The 22,445-nt window shown below is 42.0% G+C and overlaps 1 protein-coding gene across 15 annotated transcripts in view; it reads left to right on the plus strand.

The window, feature by feature from the left end:
- The window catches only part of KAT6B (lysine acetyltransferase 6B), a 200,977-nt gene that overhangs the window by 173,454 nt on the left and 5,078 nt on the right, over nucleotides 1-22,445 (plus strand). For all 15 annotated transcript variants that reach the window (XM_075072776.1, XM_075072778.1, XM_075072766.1 and 12 more), the window contains 4 exons: nucleotides 15,216-15,447; nucleotides 18,538-18,697; nucleotides 19,324-19,590; nucleotides 21,002-21,296. In XM_075072776.1, coding sequence (XP_074928877.1) covers nucleotides 15,216-15,447; nucleotides 18,538-18,697; nucleotides 19,324-19,590; nucleotides 21,002-21,296 — 954 coding nt within the window. The remainder of the gene's footprint in view (nucleotides 1-15,215; nucleotides 15,448-18,537; nucleotides 18,698-19,323; nucleotides 19,591-21,001; nucleotides 21,297-22,445) is intronic.

Raw genomic sequence — 22,445 nt, forward strand, 5'->3', positions numbered from 1 at the left:
TAGGATTGCAGGGAGCCCTCCAAGGGTACCCCATCATAATAGAATAAATCTTTACTGGCCACCTACATGTTATCTAAACCTTGCTCTCACCAGACTTCAATGGCACGCTGACCTTTCAGTCTGTCCCTCTGCTGCCCACATGAACAGCCTATGTCCTTGGCTCTTTTTGGCTATGTGAGGTGCAGCTGGTGAGCGACAGCTTGGCAGTGTTGAAAGAGGAGTAGATGACAATTTAACAGTTCCATCGGCTGATCTTCATGAAGCTCAGTTAGATTGCCCTGAAATAGGTGTCTGCCCTTCTTATATTTATTTTTAAAATTTAATGAGCAACCTGTGTCCAAGATATTATCAGAAAGTTTGGGAATGTTTAGTTTGGAGAAGTGGTCTGTGGTGGCATAGGTTATTTCATGAGCAGGGGCCTTACATAAACTCCATAAAATCCTCAAAATTTCAGCATAACAGATGCAAGCCCTTGGAAGAGACTCCTTTCTTCACAGACTGTGTCTGTATTTTACAAAGTGCAATGGATGCTGTTGGAAGCGTGATACGTTTAAAGTCTATTAATAAATGAGGTATGAACCAAATTGACATAGCCCAGTTGAAGATCACTGTTTTCCTTAGGCACTGCTGCAAGTCTCTCAGTAGATGCCAATTTGTAAGTCTGCTGAGTCCAGAGGTATAGTATGTTCTAGGAACGTTCTAAAATGTGCCTTTGTTATAGTGTGCTGATGCATAAGATGGCTAGTTAAAATTCTGTCACTCTTAGGGACTGGCTTAGCATAATTGATCTAAAACATTCATTCTAATTCTGGCCTCTTCCTGAAGCTCCTCTATTATGCCTCTCTTCCTGCACATTCCAGCAGCATTTGAGACATGAGTTTAGGTTTTGGCCATGTCCCTTCAGTCCACATGCCCGCATTTTTTTGCTTCAGAGTGAAGTGATCAGCACTCTTGCTTAAGCCAATGTATTCCAGCAGCAAATGTCTTGGGTTTTGCACCCCAAATTAGACTACCCTGAAGCTTTGTCTAGTTTGTTCCTCCCTCCCATGACAGCAGAGCTAGCAGAAAGATGAGAGAACTCCATCTGTGAGGAGACCTCAGGAGTTGCAGAAAGGAAGGCTGCCAGCCTACAGACTCATGCTCTGCCAGGAGAAGGCCCTTAGAGTGTGGATGAGTTGTAGTGGGGGTGCTCCACATTCCTTCCCCACAGCTGCCAAGGTTTCCTAGAAACATCTCTTCTAGAGCAAGTCATTGCTTTTCCTTTCTTGGGATGCAGCATGCCAGACCGTTTTCACCAGTCAGGGATTCCTCATGGGTAAGTCAAATCACTCCCCCCAACTCTCCACTCCAGTCCACAACAGAAGGGGGAACAGCTTCAGAATTCCTTAATATCTGTTCTTGTTGAATAATAGTCACCTGGCAAGGATCAGGCATCCATCCAGAGCTCCCTCCTTCCCAAGAGGAATGTCTGGCCCTTTCAGGCATGGATTTCCTTTCTTACTCCATATTGGTGAGGAGCACAATGTCTCAAGATATCTAGACCATCTTAGCCTCAAGAGGAACTGACACAATCAACAAAAAAGATGAAATTCAGGATGGAGACTCTCACATTTTGTAGACTGGCTGAAACCCTGGGCAAAACTAACAGTTTACCCAAGGCTGTGAACCAGAGCAGGCCTGGCCTTGACAAAATAACACACAGTAGGTTTTAGCTAATACCATGTAAGCACATACCATCCTCTCCAGTCAGGTGTAAAAACAACACAGATCTCTCAAGTAACTACATGTACGCAATTCCTAAGAGATGGTACAAGAATACACACGACCTCGTACGATAAGGATGGGATGACAGGATAAGGATGTTTCGTTCGAACTAGCAGGTATAAGGATCAGAGTGGTAACTACAATGTGGGTGTATTATGGAACTTGTTTGTATTCATGTATAAAAGAAGTCCATGGAGGGGCAACTTTGTACTAGCCAAGGGAACAGCATCCTGGTTGTTACTGACGATTGAGCAGGTACTTGTCTCAGGCACACAAGTATTAGTGTAACCTGTAGCCTTCTCTGAGGCTCTTTTAACTTTGGCTGACACACTAAACCTGGTGAGCGTCTTTGCACCCAACCGAAGCCTGTGGTCTTTCTTGTGAATAACATTCGAGGTCTGCTGAATTAAACATGCTGCGCTTCTGCTTAGTGCAGCTGAATGCGGCCCCAAGAACAGCAACACTGGCAGCAGTAAACAATGCCCGCAGCAGCAAATATTCACAGCACTAACAACATCTTTCACTGTCACTGCAGGCGACTTCTTATGTTCAGTGGACTTCAAGCGAGCTTACTTTATATTTCCCAGTCATGCCCCATAAAGCTACCCTATGACTTTTCTTAGATGATGTTCCGATCAGATGTTCAAAGTCACTAGCAAAAGAACTTCCATAACCTAAAGAGCTATCTGATGCTTTCTGAGGGATATCACCTACGTGGGATGACACAAGAGAGCCAACGTCTTCCTGAACGAGTTTGAATACGAGCCAGGCATGCGTTTCATGAGTTCATAGAATGAATTTCCAATCTCTGTATCTGCAGCTCTTGGTCTTCAGGTTACACATGCACTGAGAGCTCAGGATTCCTTGAAGCCTGCAGCTGTTCTTAACAAAGAGATGCAAAGAGAGTACACATTCATCCACAGTGGATCCAGCTTTCCTCATGTTAATGGGAAACAGGAGGACCATCGGATTGTGGGCTTCATTCTTCCTCTCTTTCACGCAGCTAGTTCTAACTCTTTGACAGAGATTTTTCTAAATTGCTGAACTCTTATCATCCTTCCAAGTCAGTCACTCTATTTTTCTTGTTCTCTCTACATAAAGACATCTTCTTTTCCAAGAATTTTGAAGCATCTGGCATTAGAAGACACAAATATTATTTCATCTTCCCTGGACAAGGTGGTTGATCTACTCTCATTAATTCCATTGCTAAGGTTAACTTTTTTTTCCTACCCATCAAGGGGAAGGATTTTCTTCTTTTTCCCTCCATTCTTTTCTTAACACGATAGGAAACATGGCAAGTGCTATTGAGCAGTTAAATTTTATCTTATTATAGCCAGTCACTTTGGAGAACAAGGAACCATTTATTCATTTCCTTGTTGCATAAATGCTTAAGCAACTAAATCCTCTATAAGGTGGTTGATTTGGTGCTGTATATGAAATATCTATTCAGCGACAGCATACCTAATTCCCTGAATGATCAGAAGCCACTGTTCATGTTTCCACAACAAGCCATCTGAGCAGAAAGGCATCAGCCCCTGGAGAAGATCTCAAGACAACTATCCAGTTGGTGTGTTCAGCAGTTGGACATTCTTTTATCAGCCTCTTACTGGCTTTACTTCTTTCCTCTGCGGCTGTTTGACAGAATAATGCTCATAGCAATGGTCTGTCATTCTTCTCTGTGCAGTTTTCTTCGGACTACTTCGTCACTTGATTTGCCTTTTTTGGAACCCAACACCCAACCCAAACTAGAAGTTGTTTGGGCATCTTCATTGGTAGTTTCCTTCTTGACTCCACGGAGACAGCATTGTAGTTTAATAAACCTTTGTGGTTTTTTTTTTTTTTTTTTTTAAACAATTAGTAAGACTTCATTATTTCAATACAGATTTGAACGGTAACTGGGTAGAAAAGACGTGGCCAGGTCCTGCAGCAAGTTAGAACTTCATTTAGCGTTGGTAGGGAGAATGATACAAAGCAAAATCTCTCAATTCCAGGAAAAAACTGATTTTTCCAGTCAGATTAAACGGAAGTTTGCTTCAGTCTGCTAAGCTTGGATTTTGCTTCCCTCAGACTATGCAGTCTCTGGAGGAAACTGAATCTACCACACTTGCATATATGTGAGCTCAGATTTATGACCCTGTCAGCAGAGAGACTTGGTACAATGGGCTTGATACTTCCCTAGCGTGGGATATTGAAAGATGCTGGGGAAAAACTTTTATATTAATATGTGAATTTGATCAGTAAATAATGGATCAGGGTTGCCTTTTTCATACAATGTTTGTAAGCCTCTGAGTCTCTTGCTTGGCAAGTCAGGATTAATCCAAATTGAATCCTAGATCCAGACAGCCCCAAAATTTGGAGTATTCAAAATCTAGATCACTGCAATATCGTCAGTAACCATGGAGGCCAAAGAAGGGAGATTGTGTTCTTAAGTTACATAAAGGTGGTATAAATATTTAAAAGGTTGCTTTTTTCGCAGAATTGTTCAAAATGTAGACTCAACTACTTACATATATAATTAATTGCTTTAAATAAGCATTCTGCAGAATCTTTCATAGATAAATTCTTATTCAGATGGATTCCAAGGGAATTAAGTATCAAACTGAGCATAGCAACATATTGAACGGGAACTTTTTAGTGTTTGCTATAATTTCTTTAATGGGAATCCTAGGGGGCTACACATCTCTGCTCTTAAATTTGTGGACTAGAGTTTTCCTGATTAAAAAGGGTTATACAATTCTTCCCTCCCCATATATAATCTTAGTCTCTTCTGTTGATGGAGTGTAGTAGTAATGAGGAGATTCATGCAACACAAGTGAATGCTGCATGGACAAATTGTTTCTCAAACTTGGAGATAGGGCTAGGAGTGCTAAATGTTAATATTTTTCTGGATATTCATTTTATTGTGCATGGGTCTAATAGACTTTTTAGTTAGCACCATGCATCCCTGTGAAGAGAGCAAGGGGACTCTTTTCTTAACTAAGTTACACCTAGCAGTACTTTTGCTTCACTTCTTATTCGTAACAAACAATCTCCACTAATGGCTGTTTATACTTCATTTATTGTGCTTTTCCTTCCAAATGTTGCCAGCATTCCTAGTCTCAAGTCATGGGTTATATCTTTAGAAAATCTGTCAGGTCGTCATTTTGAGAATATCCATTATTAAGACTAGATGGAGATACCAGAACTGGGGCTATCTTTTTAACAGGGGAATGTTGTACTCATTTCAGATGCTTCAGGATAAATACACGAGCTACCAAGATCAATGTTTTTTATTTACCCGCAACTTAGATCAATTATTTGGCATCTGTTTGGTAAGTTTAATTTAATAGATGTAATTTAAATCACAGAACCAATTAAATTGTGTACACTGTAAGTAAGAGGAACTTATTTAATCTGCACTATTTACACTGTGAGTGCAAATTATTTTTACGGTAATATGGTATGAGCATCTTGGTAGGCCATAGAACCAAAGAAATGTAGGTCTGGAAGGGACCTTGAGTGGTCATCTAATCCATCCTCCTGTGCTCAGGCAGGACCTAGTATAGCTAGTTTAACTGGTTGTCTAACCAGTTCTTAAAAACTTACAGTGACGAGGATTCCCCAGCTTCCCTTATTTCCGTGCTTACCTACCCTTCAGTTAGAAAAGTTTCTAATATCTACTCTAATAATTCTCTTTTGATTGCAGATTAGAGTTACTTGCTGTCGTTTGTGCCTTGAACTTTTAGGTATGGGAGACAGTTGATACACGTGCCTCTCTGTTATATATACAATTCCTTACATATTGGAGAGACTTATCAGTCCCCCTTCTTCGTCGGTTATGCTGTTTCTTAACACTAAGATCCAAGTTTTTTTAAAGCTTTCCTCATCCGCTCAAGTTTATAAACTACTTATCATTTATACTGGTGTGCGTATGCGAATTTTGGGGGAAATGTCACGCCGGGTGCTAACCTCCTTTTCGGTAGATTACACTGGGAATGGGTGAATACAGCCCCTAGTGTGAGAACCAGTGTAATGTAAGTGGTTCTGAGAGAGTATAAGTATTCGTGGAAGCGCTGCCCGGACCTTGTCTCCCGGTTGGGTCGCGGCTTCTAAGGTTGGTTAATATCCTAGCCTACAGTGGCTCCAGGACCATGGACCACGTAGCTCTTCTCGTCTGCTAGGGCGGGTTACAGATGCTACGAGCCCTTTTTCATATAAAGCCAGCAGAGGGGTTGTGAGAGCAATCCACAAGTATCTGTTTCCTAGGCTTATTTGAGACAGTTTAGCACCCTCTGTCCTGACAGGGGCTGATGTTCCCTTCCAGGAAGGTGTATTTCATGTAGTGGCGGTTGAGCGGGGGGAGGACGGCCCAGCTCTTAATCGTCAGCGTTCAGGCCTGAGACCTAATCAGTGCAGCTGTTGCAGCGACCTTGCAGTGCGAGAGTTGCTAGAATGTCCCATGGGCACACTGCCCACAAGGAGCTCTACCGTTCTCGCCTTCTTCCCTTCCCTTAGGGCTCTCGTTACCGATGGGCTTTGAGAGTGTATTCATTCAACAGGCCTTCAGGCCGGACTTTCCTCGCCTCTGGGCCCTGGCTCTCCCGCACTGACTGTAAGTGAGCTCTTTATTGAGTATCAAGGGGCCTTATTAGGAGCTAGGATGTTTCAAATACCTAATGAGCCTCACCTACTTAGCAGGTTAGATTGGAGATCAGGTGTTCTCATTGTGTGGGGAGCACGGCCACGCTGTTCGGCAGTCAGGGGAACGAAAACTGCTTATCCCAGTGGCGTGATGCTTTCCTTCATACTCTGCTGGTTTCTAGGCTGGGGTCTATCGAACATTCTCCTCTGCTGCGCACAACCAAGGGGTTGGGCAGCTTGGATATGCCAGACAGGTGTACACTGTGATAGCCGATCGGCATTGCCAGATGGTGAATCCTGCTGTGTGTACTCTATGCGGAACTGGGAAAGGGTTGGAAGGGATAGAGAACCGCTAGGTTACACCTTGGTGTTCTGTCAGTTCAGTACCTTGCAGTGGATGGGCATGTGTCGGTTACAGGACAATATCTGCGGCCACAGGTAGTAATGCAACATTTGGCCCCATATAGTTATGTGAGGCACATCTTTTCTCGTACGGTATTTTGTTCCTTACTAAGCGTAGAGAATTGGGTGTTGCGTTCGACCCAACATGCTGCGGCAAGGCGTACGGGCCCCTCCGTAGAGTCGGATAGCATCTGTCTAAGTGGCGGATATTCACTTGTGAGGAATATGGGGGTTCTGGCAGGCAGTCCTTAAGGTCTCACGAAGCTTATCTACTGTGCATCGCGTTGAGCCGGTGTCAGGACCGCCACGCCTTCACTAAGTCTGTTAGGGGACGTTGGCTGTGTGCAAATCATGGGGATGAAATGTCCTGTAATACCACCACCCTCTGATCGAGATGCTTCTTACGACTTGGTTTGTGAGCCGTTTTGGATGGTTACTCACTATATTCAGGGTGTGGGGTTTTTACCGAGACCTTTTCCTACCGAGTAGCATGGTATTGTGGCCTTCAGTGAACTCCCAAGCCACTTAAGGCGTCCTATAAGGCCTGACTACCGAAAGGGTAATGGAGTAGACCGCCCCACTCTTGTTCTATCAGGAGGGTTTCCAGGGCTGTGGATGCGCCTTATAGGGCATACCTGTAGTCGCGCTGTGCTGGGATATGAGGATCCAACTATCATCATTAGTATGGGCGAGCGAATAACTGGCTAGGGCTTTGTAATAACTTGTCCATTGAGGTGCGAGCGTCTGGCGGCCCTATGTGTCCAAAAAGAGAGAATGCTATAATACTTGGAGAGACCTTGATTTAGAAAATTGACGTCTAGTTTCACTTATTGCTCTTTGGCTGCCGGAATCTGCCAGTACCCCTTCGTGTAGGGTCTAGGATTGTCACACCAAGTCACAGGCATCCCAAAACCGGTGCCCACTCCACCCTAGTTTGTCCTCATGCGGATTTGGTAATAGCTGGTCGCATAGACTGCGCGCATATCTATTTAGTTGACGAAACATTGCAGAACCTCGTGGTTGCATTCAGGTTGGGCGCCAACACTACTTGGTAGACCACTGACTGTGGGATTTTGAATGATCCCCTTCTTCATCATTTTCCTGACTTCCGCTTTTATTTTCTTCCCTTTGGTTGTTGGCCCGGTTAGGGCCTCATAATGTCCTTCTGGCCCTAGGGTTCGTGACGAGTGGGTGATGATGTACGGTTGTGCGACCCGGCTTTTGTCGGAATACTCTTGATATTTGGGCGATCTACTCAGTTACCTCTTTATTCCGGGCTGTCATTAGATTGTTGGATCCTCACTTGTTCAGGGTTTTTGCTTGCCTGGGTTCAGGTCCTTCTCGATCCATTGTGCACGCCTTTTTTGGATGCCAGGGTTTCAGAAGGTTGACGTTTGGATTATCTGCTCTGGTTCGGTATTCAACATCCCGGTTGTCACACTATTGTAATTTACTTCCCCTATGGGTTCGACTATTTTCATTGGTGGCCTGCACTGATGCCAACACTCTTTTCTGTCGTGAGCTGGTACCTATGTCCCTTACTTGGTACCAGGTTATGAAACTGTGGACGAACTTTGGCTTTGACAGTTGTATATTCTCTGGGCCTCTTGGCCTCTTCTTTAGTGCTCCCTCACTGTAGCGCAGTCACGCTTCGGCGGTGTCCGGTCCTCATCCATAGCAACCATGCTCTTTATTACGTTCTTCCTCCTTTCATGGGGTTCCTTCTCCAAATTCGACTTTTGGCTATGTCCGGGATGCCTGGGGGTTAGCGTCCATTGCAGCGCCTCAAGGGAGAGAATTCCTTGTGGAAGCTTGCCGGGGACCTTCACGGATTGGCGAATATGAGGTATGAGGAGTAGGTTTGTCCCAATCTTTCCCCCTTCCTTGCTTACCCCTTTCTTATATGGCCTTCGAGGGTCCGTTTAATCTTCCCGCCTTTGGTTTGTGGCAGATGTGTTAAACTTGTAGGTTCGCTGTTGGTCCAGCTATGGGAGCAGGAGAACACAGGTCCTTCATCAATTTGGACCTTGAATGGTGTTGCTCTGGCTCTATTTGGGAGTGTCTTTGTTAGCAATACTTGGCAAAGCTTGCCCACTAATTTCTTTTGGCAATCCTTCTTGGAAGCTGTTTTCGATAGGGGCAGCTTCTAGGTCTCTAGGTTTGCATTTCTTAGGATACAAGACTTACTGGTGGCCTCGTGGTCATTTTCTCTAATGGCCCCACAAGATCCATCGCAATCTGCTCGAACAGAACTTTGATGATCGGCAGGGGTACCAAAGGAGCTCTTAGATGTGCACAAAGGCTGTGCAGTTGACATTCAGGGCAGGAGGTACAGTACCCCCGGACATCTTCACGTACCCCTGGCCCAAAGAACCTGTGTAAGATTCGTGCCTGAGTTTTCTCCAGTCCCAGGTGCCTTCCAAAAAGGTGACTATGAGCGAAGCTTAATATTGCCTTCTGGTGTTTCTGGGGTACTAGGAGCTAGTATACCTCTTGCTCCTGCATTTGCACGACCCGGTATAGGGGATTCCTCTTGATCATAAAATAAGGCCCTGGCCCCTGGGCATTTCCCACTATAGGTACCCCATCTATCTCAGCCACCTCCTTCCTGGCACTATTGTACTTTGGGTCATCCACCTGGTCCCGTCCAAACTTCTCTCTCCTGGAGCTTATCAGCCCAAACTCTGAGGGATCTGTCTTTGCCTTCTCGGCCGGCTCTGTGAGGTTGGGGTTGGAACTGGTCTGTGATCCTCCTGTGTCTCAGGGCCCTCCCCTTCAGTTGCCCATGTACGTCTGCCTACACAGGCGGCCCTCTGTCCTTGTATCAGGATTTGGGTACCCAAAGCCTTGGCCGCCCTTCTTTCTGTTTTGGTCTTCCTGCCTTTCCCTAGGATAGGGAATAGTTCCTGAGACATTTCCACAAAATATGGGAGGTGACATTCTGCCGCGGAAGCCTCCTGAAGTTCGGGGAGTTCCCTTCTCTCCAGTCCCTCTGGTGGGAGCAAGTTTCCAAACCTGAGGAAATCTCTACATATGAGCACAGGGTTTGGGAGGTTTGGGACTACCCCTGCTTTCACCCCTCTGATGTTTCCCTGATTTACAAATTTTCACTGGTATGATGGGGTAGTAACTAACAGTCCCATGGACACAGGTTACCCCCATACATTTAGCCTACATTAACTGGCTGCGCTTCACTAATTTACTCGAAATTACAGTGACAGCACTCCCTGAGTCTACGAGTGCCATGGTTTCTACCCCATTCACCTTTACCTGCCTTGTATATTTATGTGGGTGACTGCGACCCCTACAAGATTGAGTAGGCTGCATGGGTCTGCCTTGTCCCCCAGATTACACTGCATTGGCTCTATGACGTTGGGGCACCGGGCAGCTGTGTGCTCCAGCTCCCTGCACCTGTATCACCTATAATTGCTTCTAGTCACTCTCCTATCACGTGGGTTTAGTCCCAGGGTTCCCCCCATTCAGGCCTTCCCCTTCCTTCTGGGTTCCAGACTGGTTTTCGGTCTCCCTCTTCTTCCACCTAGGACTTCCCAGGGGTTTGGCTGCCTGACCCTCTACGGTCAGGGTCGAGTGTTTGATTCGTGAGGGGCCTTCCCTGGGTAGTTGGGTTAATTCCCTGGCTGTCGTCCATCTTTCCACCAATGTGATCATTTTGTCGTAGGTGGACGGAATCATTCATGCCATAACCGCGTTTGCGGAGATCTGGTGCAGTCCCTGCATGTAATTGGCAGTTCATTACCAAGGTCTCTCGACAAATACGGCTCCTCCACGGGTGCATGCCTCCAAGGTCCATAAACCACTTTCGAGCGAGGTCCGTGTATTGAGGTCGCATAGTTGGGACCTCTGGAGATTTGTATCTCCCTGTATTTTCCACGTGCGCCTGGAACACCTGGGCCCATTACCGCTGCCACCATCAACCCTATGGAATCGATTGCTAGGATCTCTGCCCTCAGCACGGGAATAAGTCAGCATCATCCTTGTGTGGGCCAGATCAAAGTAAGCCTTCTGGGCCTCTCCGCACAAAAAGGTGGGTGAGAAGCTTTGGCCCACTGCTCCTGGGGCCACTGCCCTCACACTGAGCAGGTCCTTTCAAATGAGAGGTACGATATGCCTCTTACCATCATCCTTGTGCCATCATCTTTGGCAGACAACCAGTGGCCCTCAGGGTTCATGTCCCCCATCACAAAACTCCCAGGTCTAGGTGGTGAGGACTCTCAGCCTGGTCTCGACAACCCTTGCGCAGAAAGGGCTCGATCTTGGTCACATGGGCTCATTAATATTTGGTTGGTTTCCTGCTGTAACCATCACATAGACTCCTGTTTGCACCATTGCCTAAGCCCGGGTTGCCTCCTGCTGGGCTGCTGTGGTTGACTCACGACCACGCTTCCACGCACCTCTCCATGTGGTACCAAACAAAAACGCAAACCAAAAACCCAGTGCACCTTTTTTGTTTTTGTTTTTTTTAATTAAAATCTCTGTTCTGCCAACGCTGTGAACAATCCACAAATCCCACCCTGAACCAGTTTGTGGAGAACTCTCAACCTGTCACCTGAGCCTGCCGCTTCTAGTGTTATTGTCCCTGTGGGTCCCACGCTTCTAGGCGGTTTATGCTAGCCTCAGTGGCTCACTGCAACCCTCCACATAGCCCTTCTCTCTCTAGGGCCAGGGTTACAGTCTACTGAGCCCTTTTCATCATAAGGCAGCAAGGAGGTTGATGAGAGAACTCCCACAGTCTCTGTTGTCCCTTGGATTTATCTCAGAACAGTTTAGCCTCCTTCCCTTCCCAGGAGGTGTTTCTGTAGTGGCAGGTTGGGGGCGGGGGGGGGGGACGGGCCCACCCTCTACTCCAGCTTCAGGCCCTGAGACCATAATAGTAGCAGCTGTTGGCAGTCGACCTTTCAGTGCCAGAGTTGCTACATGTCCCTGGGCCACTTCCCCACAGCTCTCCCGCTTCTCCCTTCTTCACCCTTCCCTTAGGGCTCTCTTACCGATGGCTTGAGAGTGTCTTCATTAACCAGCCCTTCAGCCGCACTTCCTCTCCTCTGGCTCCCTGGCTCTCCCCAGCCTGACTGTAGTGAGCCCTTTTCTAGTATCAAAAGGGCCTTAATTAGAGTCAGGTGTTCACATTACCTTAATGGACTCACCTGACTTAGCAGGTTAATTGGAGTCAGGTGTTCTCATTAGTCTGGAGCAGCCCCTGCTCTGGTCAATCAGGGAACAGAAAACTGCTTATCCAGTGGCCATTATATCTGCCTTCTACTACTTTGTTGTACCCAACTGGCCTGGGTCTATCACAGTGTGTAGCAAACAGAAGGAGCCTGTGCTCCAGAGTATAAATTGGTGAAATTGTAAAGTGATTTACAGTGATCTAATAGTGAGTAATACCTCGCTCTTATGTAGTGCTTTGCATCAGTAGTTCTCAGAGTGCTTTATAAAGGAGATAATCATCCCTATTTTACAGATGGGGGGAAGTGGAGACACAGAGGTTAATCAGTGGTTTGAGCACTGGCCAGCTAAACTCAGGGTTGTGAGCTCAATCCTTGAGGGGGGCCATTTAGGGATCGGGGGGAAACCCACCAGAGACAGAACTTTGTCCTGCTAGTGAAGGCAGGGGACTAGACTTGATGACCTTTCAAGGTCCCTTCCAGTTGTATGAGATAGGTGTATCTCCATATATAACTTACACAAGGTCACCCAGCAAGCCAAAGGCAGAACTGGGAATGGAAACATTCTCCTGAATCCCAATCTAGTGCTCTATTCACTAGGCTATACAACCATAATGATATGCAAAGATACTGCTCAGTGTATACTCTCCCAAAGTAACACTATAATACGTGGCTTGATGTTAGAAAAAGCAAAACAACATAAAAAGTTGTGTCTGAGTGTCTTTGCAAGTTATGGCATTAGCTGATGATTTCAAATAACTTAATAATTTAACCAGCTTCAATCTCTGCATTATGGGACACTTCATATCTTTGTACAAACCTAGATGCTCCTTCTGTCTGCATCTAAAACCATCCCACCATTTCTTGAACTGCAAGTTCACATTCTGTCTGATTAGCAGTGACATCTAGTATACATTTAAATACAAAGTTCATCTTACTTTATAGCATAAGTAAGCTGGTTTAGAATTCTTATTGGTTAAAACTAAAATTTTCCCCAAAATTGTACACAATGTACGGGTCTAAAGAGGGCTGTGGTATAACAAAGTCTGAAGCACGATGCTTATTCTTGGCCTTTGGCCTACCCAGTACACACTGAACAAATACAATCAGTCTTAGAACATGAAGACCGGTGTCTTCTGTAAGCACAGTGACTTAGCTTGTTAGAAAATGTATTTTAGTCAACAGAGGTTGTAAGGCACACTCTATAAAGTGGGTATATTGATATAGGCTACTTCACTGCAGTAAGCTTAAGTAGCACTATATAAGATGGCAGTTGTGCAGCAAATAGAACAGGTTATACTGGCCCAAGTGTCTTCATGGTTTCCATAGGTTTACATTTCCTGTAGGACAACTGTCCTCCTAATGAACTAGTGGGCTTTATTATTCATAAATCCTTTTATTAATAGACTAATAGATATCTGAATAATATTTAACTGCACCCCCGATGTTACTAATCATCTTGTGTGTGATGGCATGTCTGCCTTTCTGTATTATGGACATTTCATGGTCCAGAGGCGAGAGAGAGTGATCAGAGTAGGTACACTTTCCAATTGTCAGAACTGATGAGGCCCACAACAGAAGAAAAATAAAGACCATTGTTTCACGCCATAAAATATTGATTTGGAGAGCATAAAGTATGCAGAAAAGCGAGGAAATAAGTCTACAAGAGCAACTGTGTTTCACTAACCAAAATGTTAACCACCTGGCTTTAATTTATAGCGAAAAACATTGATTAAAATGGAGGAGAAATCAGAAATGTAATGGGGAATATGCTGATTTTGTCTTGGGATACGCAAAATTGGTTATAGTAAAGGTGTATTTGCAGTGAGCTTTGAGATTTAAAGAGATGAAATTGACTCTTTTTTAAGTTCAATGCATCAAGACATTTTAGAAAGTTATTTGTAAAAGAGAAAACTAGCGGTGCTGGTAGGCTCTAGTTTGACACCTTTTGAGAAATGTAATTTCATAAATATGGGCACCTGCTTTTTAAGGTCTGCATTTGAATAGTGCTCATAAAGGTGAAGCTAAAGGAGTATTTAATCAGGGAAAGATAGACAACATTAGTTTATACCATTTCTTCTCCGTAAATAGATTTTAATTACAATAACAGCTTCCAGATTAAGAGTACTTGTGGCACCTTAGAGACTAACAAATTTATTTCAGCATGAGCTTTCGTGAGCTACAGCTCACTTCTTCAGATGCACAGAATGGAACACTTTCTTCAGATGCACAGAATGGAACACACAGACAGGAGATATTTAATTAAATATTAAATATTAATATTAAATATCTCCTGTCTGTGTGTTCCATTCTGTGCATCTGAAGAAAGTGTTCCATTCTGTGCATCTGAAGAAGTGAGCTGTAGCTCACGAAAGCTCATGCTGAAATAAATTTGTTAGTCTCTAAGGTGCCACAAGTACTCTTAATCTGGAAGCTGTTATTGTAATTAAAATCTATTTACGGAGAAGAAATGGTATAAACTAATGTTGTCTATCTTTCCCTGATTAAATACTCCTTTAGCTTCACCTTTATGAGCACTATTCAAATGCAGACCTTAAAAAGCAGGTGCCCATATTTATGAAATTACATTTATATATCGAAGAAGACATTTTTGAGCAGGATTATTGTATTCTACTGCAAAATAGGGCCATTACTATGGAAGACCGAAAACTGGAGCTATCTGAGTGTTCTTACAGCTGACTTAAAGGAGATGGCATTTTAAAAAAATTTCTCACAAGTTCAGGTTAAACCCACAAGTTATATTGTTCATTGTTTATTGCATTTTAGTCAAGGTGACTGATAATACACACCTGCCAATAGGAAAAGTGAATTGACTGTTACTCCCTGTGATGGTGCCATGTAAGAACTTCCATGTTATATCCTGATTTCCAGTATTGGCAAGAAACGGTCTAAATGACAGTGTGTATGTTCAAGTTTTTGTCCTGAAAAATTATTTTTTTCCATGATTAAAACATTTCGGATGCAGGTTTGAAATGCTGATACCACACAAATGAATCTGATGTTTGCTATAAGGAATTCAGAAAAATAAGGCCCACAAAGATTTAGATGCTACTGAAACAGGGAAAGACAGCCTTTTCTGCCTTTTTTCAGCTGAATCTTTCTCTTGTTTTCATAGCATGTGGTCGCATGGACATGTCTGTTATGTATTGTGTCTCTAATAGGACATATCCTAAATTTTCAAGGTGAGTTGATTCGATAAAATGTCCTTTCTCTTCACTCTGTTAGGTTATTTACTTTCTAGAAGAGAGGGACAAGCAGGGTCCCCTGAAAAGCCGCTGTCTGATCTGGGTCGTCTCTCATACTTGGCCTACTGGAAAAGTGTCATATTAGAATACCTTTATTGCCACCATGAAAAACATATCAGCATCAAGGGAATGAGCCGAGCCACTGGAATGTGTCCACACGATATTGCCACAACCCTGCAGCAGCACAGCATGATAGACAGGAGGGAAGACAGGTCAGTAAAGCATATGCTATTTGGAGAGTACTCATGAAGACAAAAATATTCATTATAGCAATACTCATTGAAAGTGCATCTTTTACCATAGGAAAAAAACTAGTGTACTTTGCATAGACTTTTATGAAGGCTTAATGGTGATAGTCACTGTCTTAAAAGGGACTGCCAAATCGAAAATCTAGCCAACACCTCTTTTGAAACAGAAGGTAGTTTCAGATAGCATACCCACGCCAGAGTCCCCTCACTAATTTTCATTGTTTTACAATCACGTTTTCCTAGTCGCTCCTTCCTCGCCTACCACCAAAAAAAATGGGTTTTCTTCTCTTATTACTGTGTGAAAGATGCACAAACAAGGGAAGCTAACTGACTATACACAAGTTCAGGCAGATGCACAGAGAAAGCAAAACAGTAGAATATTTTTCTTTATTTGCTTTCATTTATAGAAATCTTTAGTAGAGCTTGTAACATTAGTAGATTTTTAAAGTTGACAGGGTCCTTTTTTACATGTCTCTTTTTATTAATATACTTGATTGAAAAAATTTAGATTTAGCATTTAGGGTGGAATTATCAAAAGGCCTAACTGATTTAAGACACACATCTTATTAATTTTCAGTGAAACCTGTGCTTCTATGTCTCATGAGCCTGGTCTCCATTTTAGATCAATTTAACTGTATCACTTAGGGATATAAAAAATCCACAGCCTGGAGTGACATAACTATGCTGACCTGACCCCCCAGTGTAGACGCAGCTAGGTCAATGAAAGAATGCTTCTGTCAACTTAGCTACAGTCGTTTGGAGAAGTGGTGTTCCTACACAGATAGAAAAAACCTTTCCATTGATGTAGGCTGTATCTACACTATGGGGTTGTACCAGCATAACTGTGACACTAGAGCCATGCTGGTGTAGTCCTTGTAGCATAAGTAAGCCCTTAAACACGTTTGAAAATTTCAGCTTCAGAAACTAGAAGTCTGCAAAATTAGTTGGTGAAGGGACAGCGTGTGACTGTATAATGCCTCCTGTTGGCAAGGGGAAGGGATCGCTCAGTGGTTTGAGCATTGGCCTGCTAAACCCACGGTTGTGAGTTCAATCCTTGAGGGGGCCACTTAGGTATCTGATGCAAAAAATCAGTACTTGGTCCTGGTGGTGAAGGCAGGAGGCTGGACTGAATGACCTTTCAGGGTCCCATCCAGTTCTATGAGATAAGTATATCTCCGTATATTATAAGGAAGAAGGCAGTAACGGTGGACTCAATAACACATGTTCATTTTGCTGTAGGCAGTATTACCAACCTCAGGCATTAAAAATAAAATCATGAGTCCATCACCAAAATATGAGATTGGCTTAAAAATAAGGTTGGTTTTTTAAAAAAATAAATAATTTTGAGGTTCTTTTTCTTTGCCTTCTGGTTTCTGAGCTGTTAGAGTGCATCACTTTACAAGCTATTCTCTGCAACTATGATGGCTAGACATTTGATTCTCATAATTCCAGGAGCTGGAGCTTTAAAAATGACCCTAAAATTACAAGACTTGCAATAAAATCACAAAAGTTAGCAGCACTACATAGGAATTAAGCACGTATTCTCCTTCATAGGAGGAAAGCCAATGGTAATATCTTTCATTTTAGATATTCTTGATCTCTGCCCTTGATTTTGCCAGTCTTGGTAGGGCGTAATTTAGGATTATAATGTTCTACTTTGCAATGTCAGACACAGCATTTAAGTTTGTTAAAGGAAATTAGTTTGCTTGTGCTCGGGAAGGGAACACGACAGTCCCCAAATATTCTGATGGTGTATATCTTGTCTTGAGAAATATTGTTTTGTATTTTAGGCCACACAATCTCCAACAGTCATGCAGCAAGTTAAAATATAACTTACATGAGAACAAACCATGAGATAAAATTCCTTGTTTGGGTGGAATGAGTAGGTTAAGGAGGGAGAGTCTCCATGTATATGGTGATAAGTTGGGAGGATTCTTAAGTGTATATTTTTCCAGGTTTGGTTTTTGATGTGATGCTAATAATAATGGTATATGCCTCTAGTTTATAAATAGATGCTTCTCAATAAACAGAAATAATCGCACCAATGCCCGATCCTACAAACACTTCAGCACATGAGTAACTTCAAGCATGTGAATAGTTATGTACTCAGGTGCGTTAAGTTACGCATGTATATGTGTTTGCAGAATTAGAGTGTTGTGTTTTCTGTGTCAGATTCCAGACTTTTGATGTTGAAGCCATAGTTTTGTTGTCTGCACAGCATTGTGTGCTGTCCTTCCAGAACCCCTGCACGATGAAAGCAGCATCCATGGGTGACAGTCACAATCAGAGCCCCATTTCACCTGGTACAGACAAATATGAAAGCATGAAGCCAAATTCTCTGCTGATATATTTGTGATGCAGCTCTGTTGCCTTCACCGGACCTGTGCAAGTTTATATCAGCAGAGAATTTGGCCCACAGTCCCTGCCCCAAACAGCATCCAAATTTTAAAAAGCAACCCACAAAGGGTGGGAGAAAGGAATTAAGTCACATACACATGGTTTTTATATACATCTACCCATGCAATTTTCCCCCTTCCCCAAATAACTATATATAACTAGATAGATATGAAAGAATACAAGGTGCCAACTATACCTATCTGCCTTCAGTTTATTAAGTTTCTTACAGGTATGATAGAAGTGGTTCCCAAGGAAAACCAAAGGATTGCTTTGCTCTTTAAGTTCATCTTAGAAAAGAGAGAATATGAGGAATATGACAGAGTTCTATAAAATCATGAATAGTATGGAGAAAGTGAACAGGGAAGTGTTATTTACTCGTGCACATAGGGTCACCCAGGGAAATTAAGAGGCAGCAGGGTTAGAACAAACATCAGGAAGTACTTCTTCCACACAAGGCACAGTCAGCCTATGGAAGTCATTCCCATCGGTTGTGGTGAAGGCCAAAAGTAAAAGTGAGTTCAGAAAAGAATTAGATAAGATCATGGAGGATAGATCCATCAATGGCTGTTAACCAGGATGGTCTGAGATTTAAGATATGAGATCGTTTTGCTTTATCTTGATGTTTTTCTAACATCAAAAATCCTTTTTGAATTCTAGATTTGTAATAATTAGAAGGGAAAAACTGATCTCAAGCCACATGGAGAAACTGAAAGCTAATCCACGCGTCAATGAAGTAGACCCAGAAAGTTTGAGATGGACTCCACTGCTTGTTTCTAATGCTGCGGTTTCTGAAGAAGAGAGGGAAGCTGAAAAAGAGGTAACAGCAGACATTGTCAGTCTGAATTCCTTTTCTTCAGATTTCTTCTCCAGTCTTTATCATTAAGTAGGAGGCTGTCTTAAATATAGCATTGTTTAACATTGTCAGATCTTAGTTATGAGGAAAACTGCTTGTGTGAAACACTTCAGCGCTAATCAGTAATAACTCAGGGGTTTTGGAGATGGTACAGTAAATTTTGGAAAATGAATATGAAAACTTAAACTCTGTTTCACTTGTTATGAAGTTGTATTTACTGCTCCTGAAGTAGTCTAGGAGCATGGAATCAGATCAGATTTGGTGCAGAGCTCAAAGGCTGCAGTGTCAATTGATTCTTTGTGTTTATGAACTTATTCAAAGTGATCCATGTCAGCGGGTGTGTAATGTAGTGCTGAAGGACTTAAATCAATTCGCTGCATCATTAATAGTGCTAAATATCCCATGAAATGCAATCTTCTTTGGTTTGTTATCCTAACTGTTGTAAAGTAGCTACTAGATGATTCAGCTGAAATGTTGTTGCTTGATTAGGCAGCAGTGCTAATCAGGGTTGACTTATTGTAACTCTTTAGCTGAACTTGATATGGCTAATACTGTTTCAGTGACCCATTATTTTAACCCCAACCCTTCAGGCTGAGCGTTTGATGGAACAGGCTAGCTGCTGGGAAAAGGAAGAGCAAGAAATATTCTCCACAAGAACTAATAGTAGGCAATCACCTGCAAAAGTACAATCTAAAAATAAATACTTGCGATCTCCAGAGAGTGTGGCAGTGGTTGGAGAGCGGGGGCAATCCACAGAGCAATCTAAAGAAAGCAGTGAGGATGATGAGGGGGATGGGAATCATCAAAATTCACCTCCACGGCTGACCAAACCACAATCACTGGCCATAAAAAGAAAGGTATGTTACTTTTAGCACTTTCAGTTAAAATTGTTCAGTGTCCATTACAATCAAACCATGTTTGTCAAAAAGATGTAAAAAAAGGCAGGTTTTTTTTCTCTTTACAAGCTTTCATTAGACTGTTCATTTTTTTATCTAAACTGTGTTTGCACACTGAGCCCTTTCTAGTTCATAAGTGTTTCCTCAGAAGTTTGGTTTTCCTTTTGACTTCTTTATATTCTTAAGAAACAATGGATGGCACTAAACATCAGAATTAGAATTTATTTTTAAACTAATGACTGCCCTCTGCTGTTTAGGGTTGGTACTGATTAAACATTTTAATTGGTTCTTCCATACCCTCACTTGGGGTTTTTTTGTCCTTTTGGGATGGAGTCAAATCAATTATGTGTTTTCTCCTGTTACAAGATTAGCAGGATAAGATGGTTTTTTGCAAGATATGTTAAAGCAAATGCATTTTTTAAAGAAAAATTGGTTTCTCAAAATATTACATTTCTGTTCTTCTTATACAAAGCCTTCTTATTCCAAGAACTAAACGCTCTAAATTCTGCTTAAACTTGAGTATTGAATTTTTGTTGCTGAAAATTATGTAATCACATTGAATGTTTAGTAACTTAATTTAAGACCCCATAAATGTTAAGCTACTTGGCTTAATGAAATGTATTTCCATTGCTTTGGTAAGAATTTACAGATGAGTATCCCATTGTGTATATTTTGGATTAGAGAATTTTAAAGTAAATGTGAATCTTTGAGAAATGAATAGGTAACAGTGGAAATATCTCACTGAAATTTTAGCGGAACCTGTTCCAACCCTTCTTTTCTACAGCTGCTAAACTGTAAAATTCTTTAATATATTGCTATTATTTACACCAAGTTTGAGACTTGGACTGTTTGTCTTGGCACTCTGCTGATTATCATTTTCTGCTTGTTTGTTTATAAGCAGCTTCATAATTTTAAGGAACCTGAAATCTAAAAGAGTAAGATGTACATTTGAGTCTTGCAAATGTTTTTAGTGGAACTGAGGTACTAAGTATACAGCCAGGTATTTGTAAGCTTAAATATTTTATATATACTATTCTGAATTTTTATTTATTTAACCAGAATAAAGGCTGGAAGCCAACCATAAACTGTAGATCTTAATTTTCACCTTTTATAGAACAAAGACGGCAGTGTGCTTTCTGTCTCAGATGGTACACGCTCATTGCTTAACTGTGTGGCTTTAGTATATAGCAGTAAAAAATCAAATCTCGATTTAAAAGTGTAACGTAAGCTAACTTCTAAGTTGAAATAGATCAGACCATCATAAACACATTTCACAAAAATTAACTTGTTCTCTGTGTGCCAAGTCAGCTAACTCCTCTTGGACTCTAAACAGTTCATTGTTATATTTTTTGGATTTTTTTTTTTTTTTAAGAGACCTTTCATCTTGAAAAAGAAAAGGGGTCGTAAACGCAGAAGGGTTAATAGTAGTGTTACAACAGAGACAATTTCTGAAACAACAGAGGTGTTGAATGAGCCCTTTGATCACTCGGATGAAGAGCGACCCATGCCACAGCTGGAACCTACTTGTGAGATAGATGGGGAAGATGATGACTTAAAACCTGTGATCAGAAAAGTATTCCAGTATCAACCTGGTAGGCAGAACCAGGAGGAAGAGGAGGACAAAGAGGAGAAAGACAATCATTATAAAAATGATGTTCAGTGTAGAAGTAAGTTGAACATTATTTTTAAACTGTGTTAAAGTTAACTTTGTCACTTGGGATTCAAAGGCAATACTTGCTTTTGTAGTTAATTAGCCGGTTTGTGACCAGCTTTTCAGAGCTGTTGAAATTTTTACATTTCACGATCAAAATAACATGAATTTTAACTAATGCTCCGTCTCTCTGAGATATGCTTTATGCTATTAGTCCCACTTCATCTGCTTGCTTTGTGTAATAGCTTGAGGCATGTTGCTCTTTTTTCAGTATTTTTAGTGTTTAATTTTTCTGCTTTCTCTCTGTCCTGTTACAGCTTCTTCAGTATATTAACCTCAGTTCATTAGCAGGTTTTGTTTTGTTTGGGATATTCATGTATTTACCATTTGGGAAAAAACAAAAATGTAATCTTATATATCTACAACAGACCTCAACATACTTTTCCAGGGAAATCCAGGGGATTTCTTTCTCTTTAGTTTGTTTCGTGAAACCTTTATCTACAAAAAGCAGGAAGTAGTTGATACAGATTTTTTTTTTTCGCTTAGCATTTAGTTATGAGAACTACTGAAATTTGCATAGTTCCCCAGGAACTATATGTCCTCCTCACTTTAGTTTGGCAGTTCTGCAATGCTATATTAATAAATTCTGAGACCTCACATTCTTCCACTATGAGCATCCAGAGACTTCCCTTTCCATCTTTCAAAACAGAAGAACCCAGGCCTTTGGCAGTTGTGTCGGGGCTGTTTAAACCCTGACACAACTGCCAAAGGCCTGGGTTCTTCTGTTGATTTTTAGGGAAATGTTTGGTTCTGGGGTCCCAGGTCTTAGTGTGTAACAATTTATTTAATGCACATTTTAACAGCTGCTCACCAAGTTAGATTTCAAGGATATTGCCCAGTAGGAAAGCTAAAGGATGTAAAGTGTATTCATCAGTGAGCAGTTTTGGGAATATCCTCATCTCTCTCCCTCTTAACTCTCAGATGAAAACATCAGTTTAATTCCAATTTTGGAATGAATTATAGATTCTTACATATAAACACTTTTTTTCTCAAAAACTGCAGGTATCTCTTTGGTACTGGAGAACTAATAATTCTCAGGACATATCAGGAAGTTAAATTTTTGTGTTGCCCGTTACACCAGTACAACACCTAGTGCGGATGCTGT

The sequence above is a fragment of the Chelonoidis abingdonii genome, chromosome 15, assembly GCF_003597395.2.
Source record: "Chelonoidis abingdonii isolate Lonesome George chromosome 15, CheloAbing_2.0, whole genome shotgun sequence".
NCBI lineage: Eukaryota > Metazoa > Chordata > Testudines > Testudinidae > Chelonoidis > Chelonoidis abingdonii.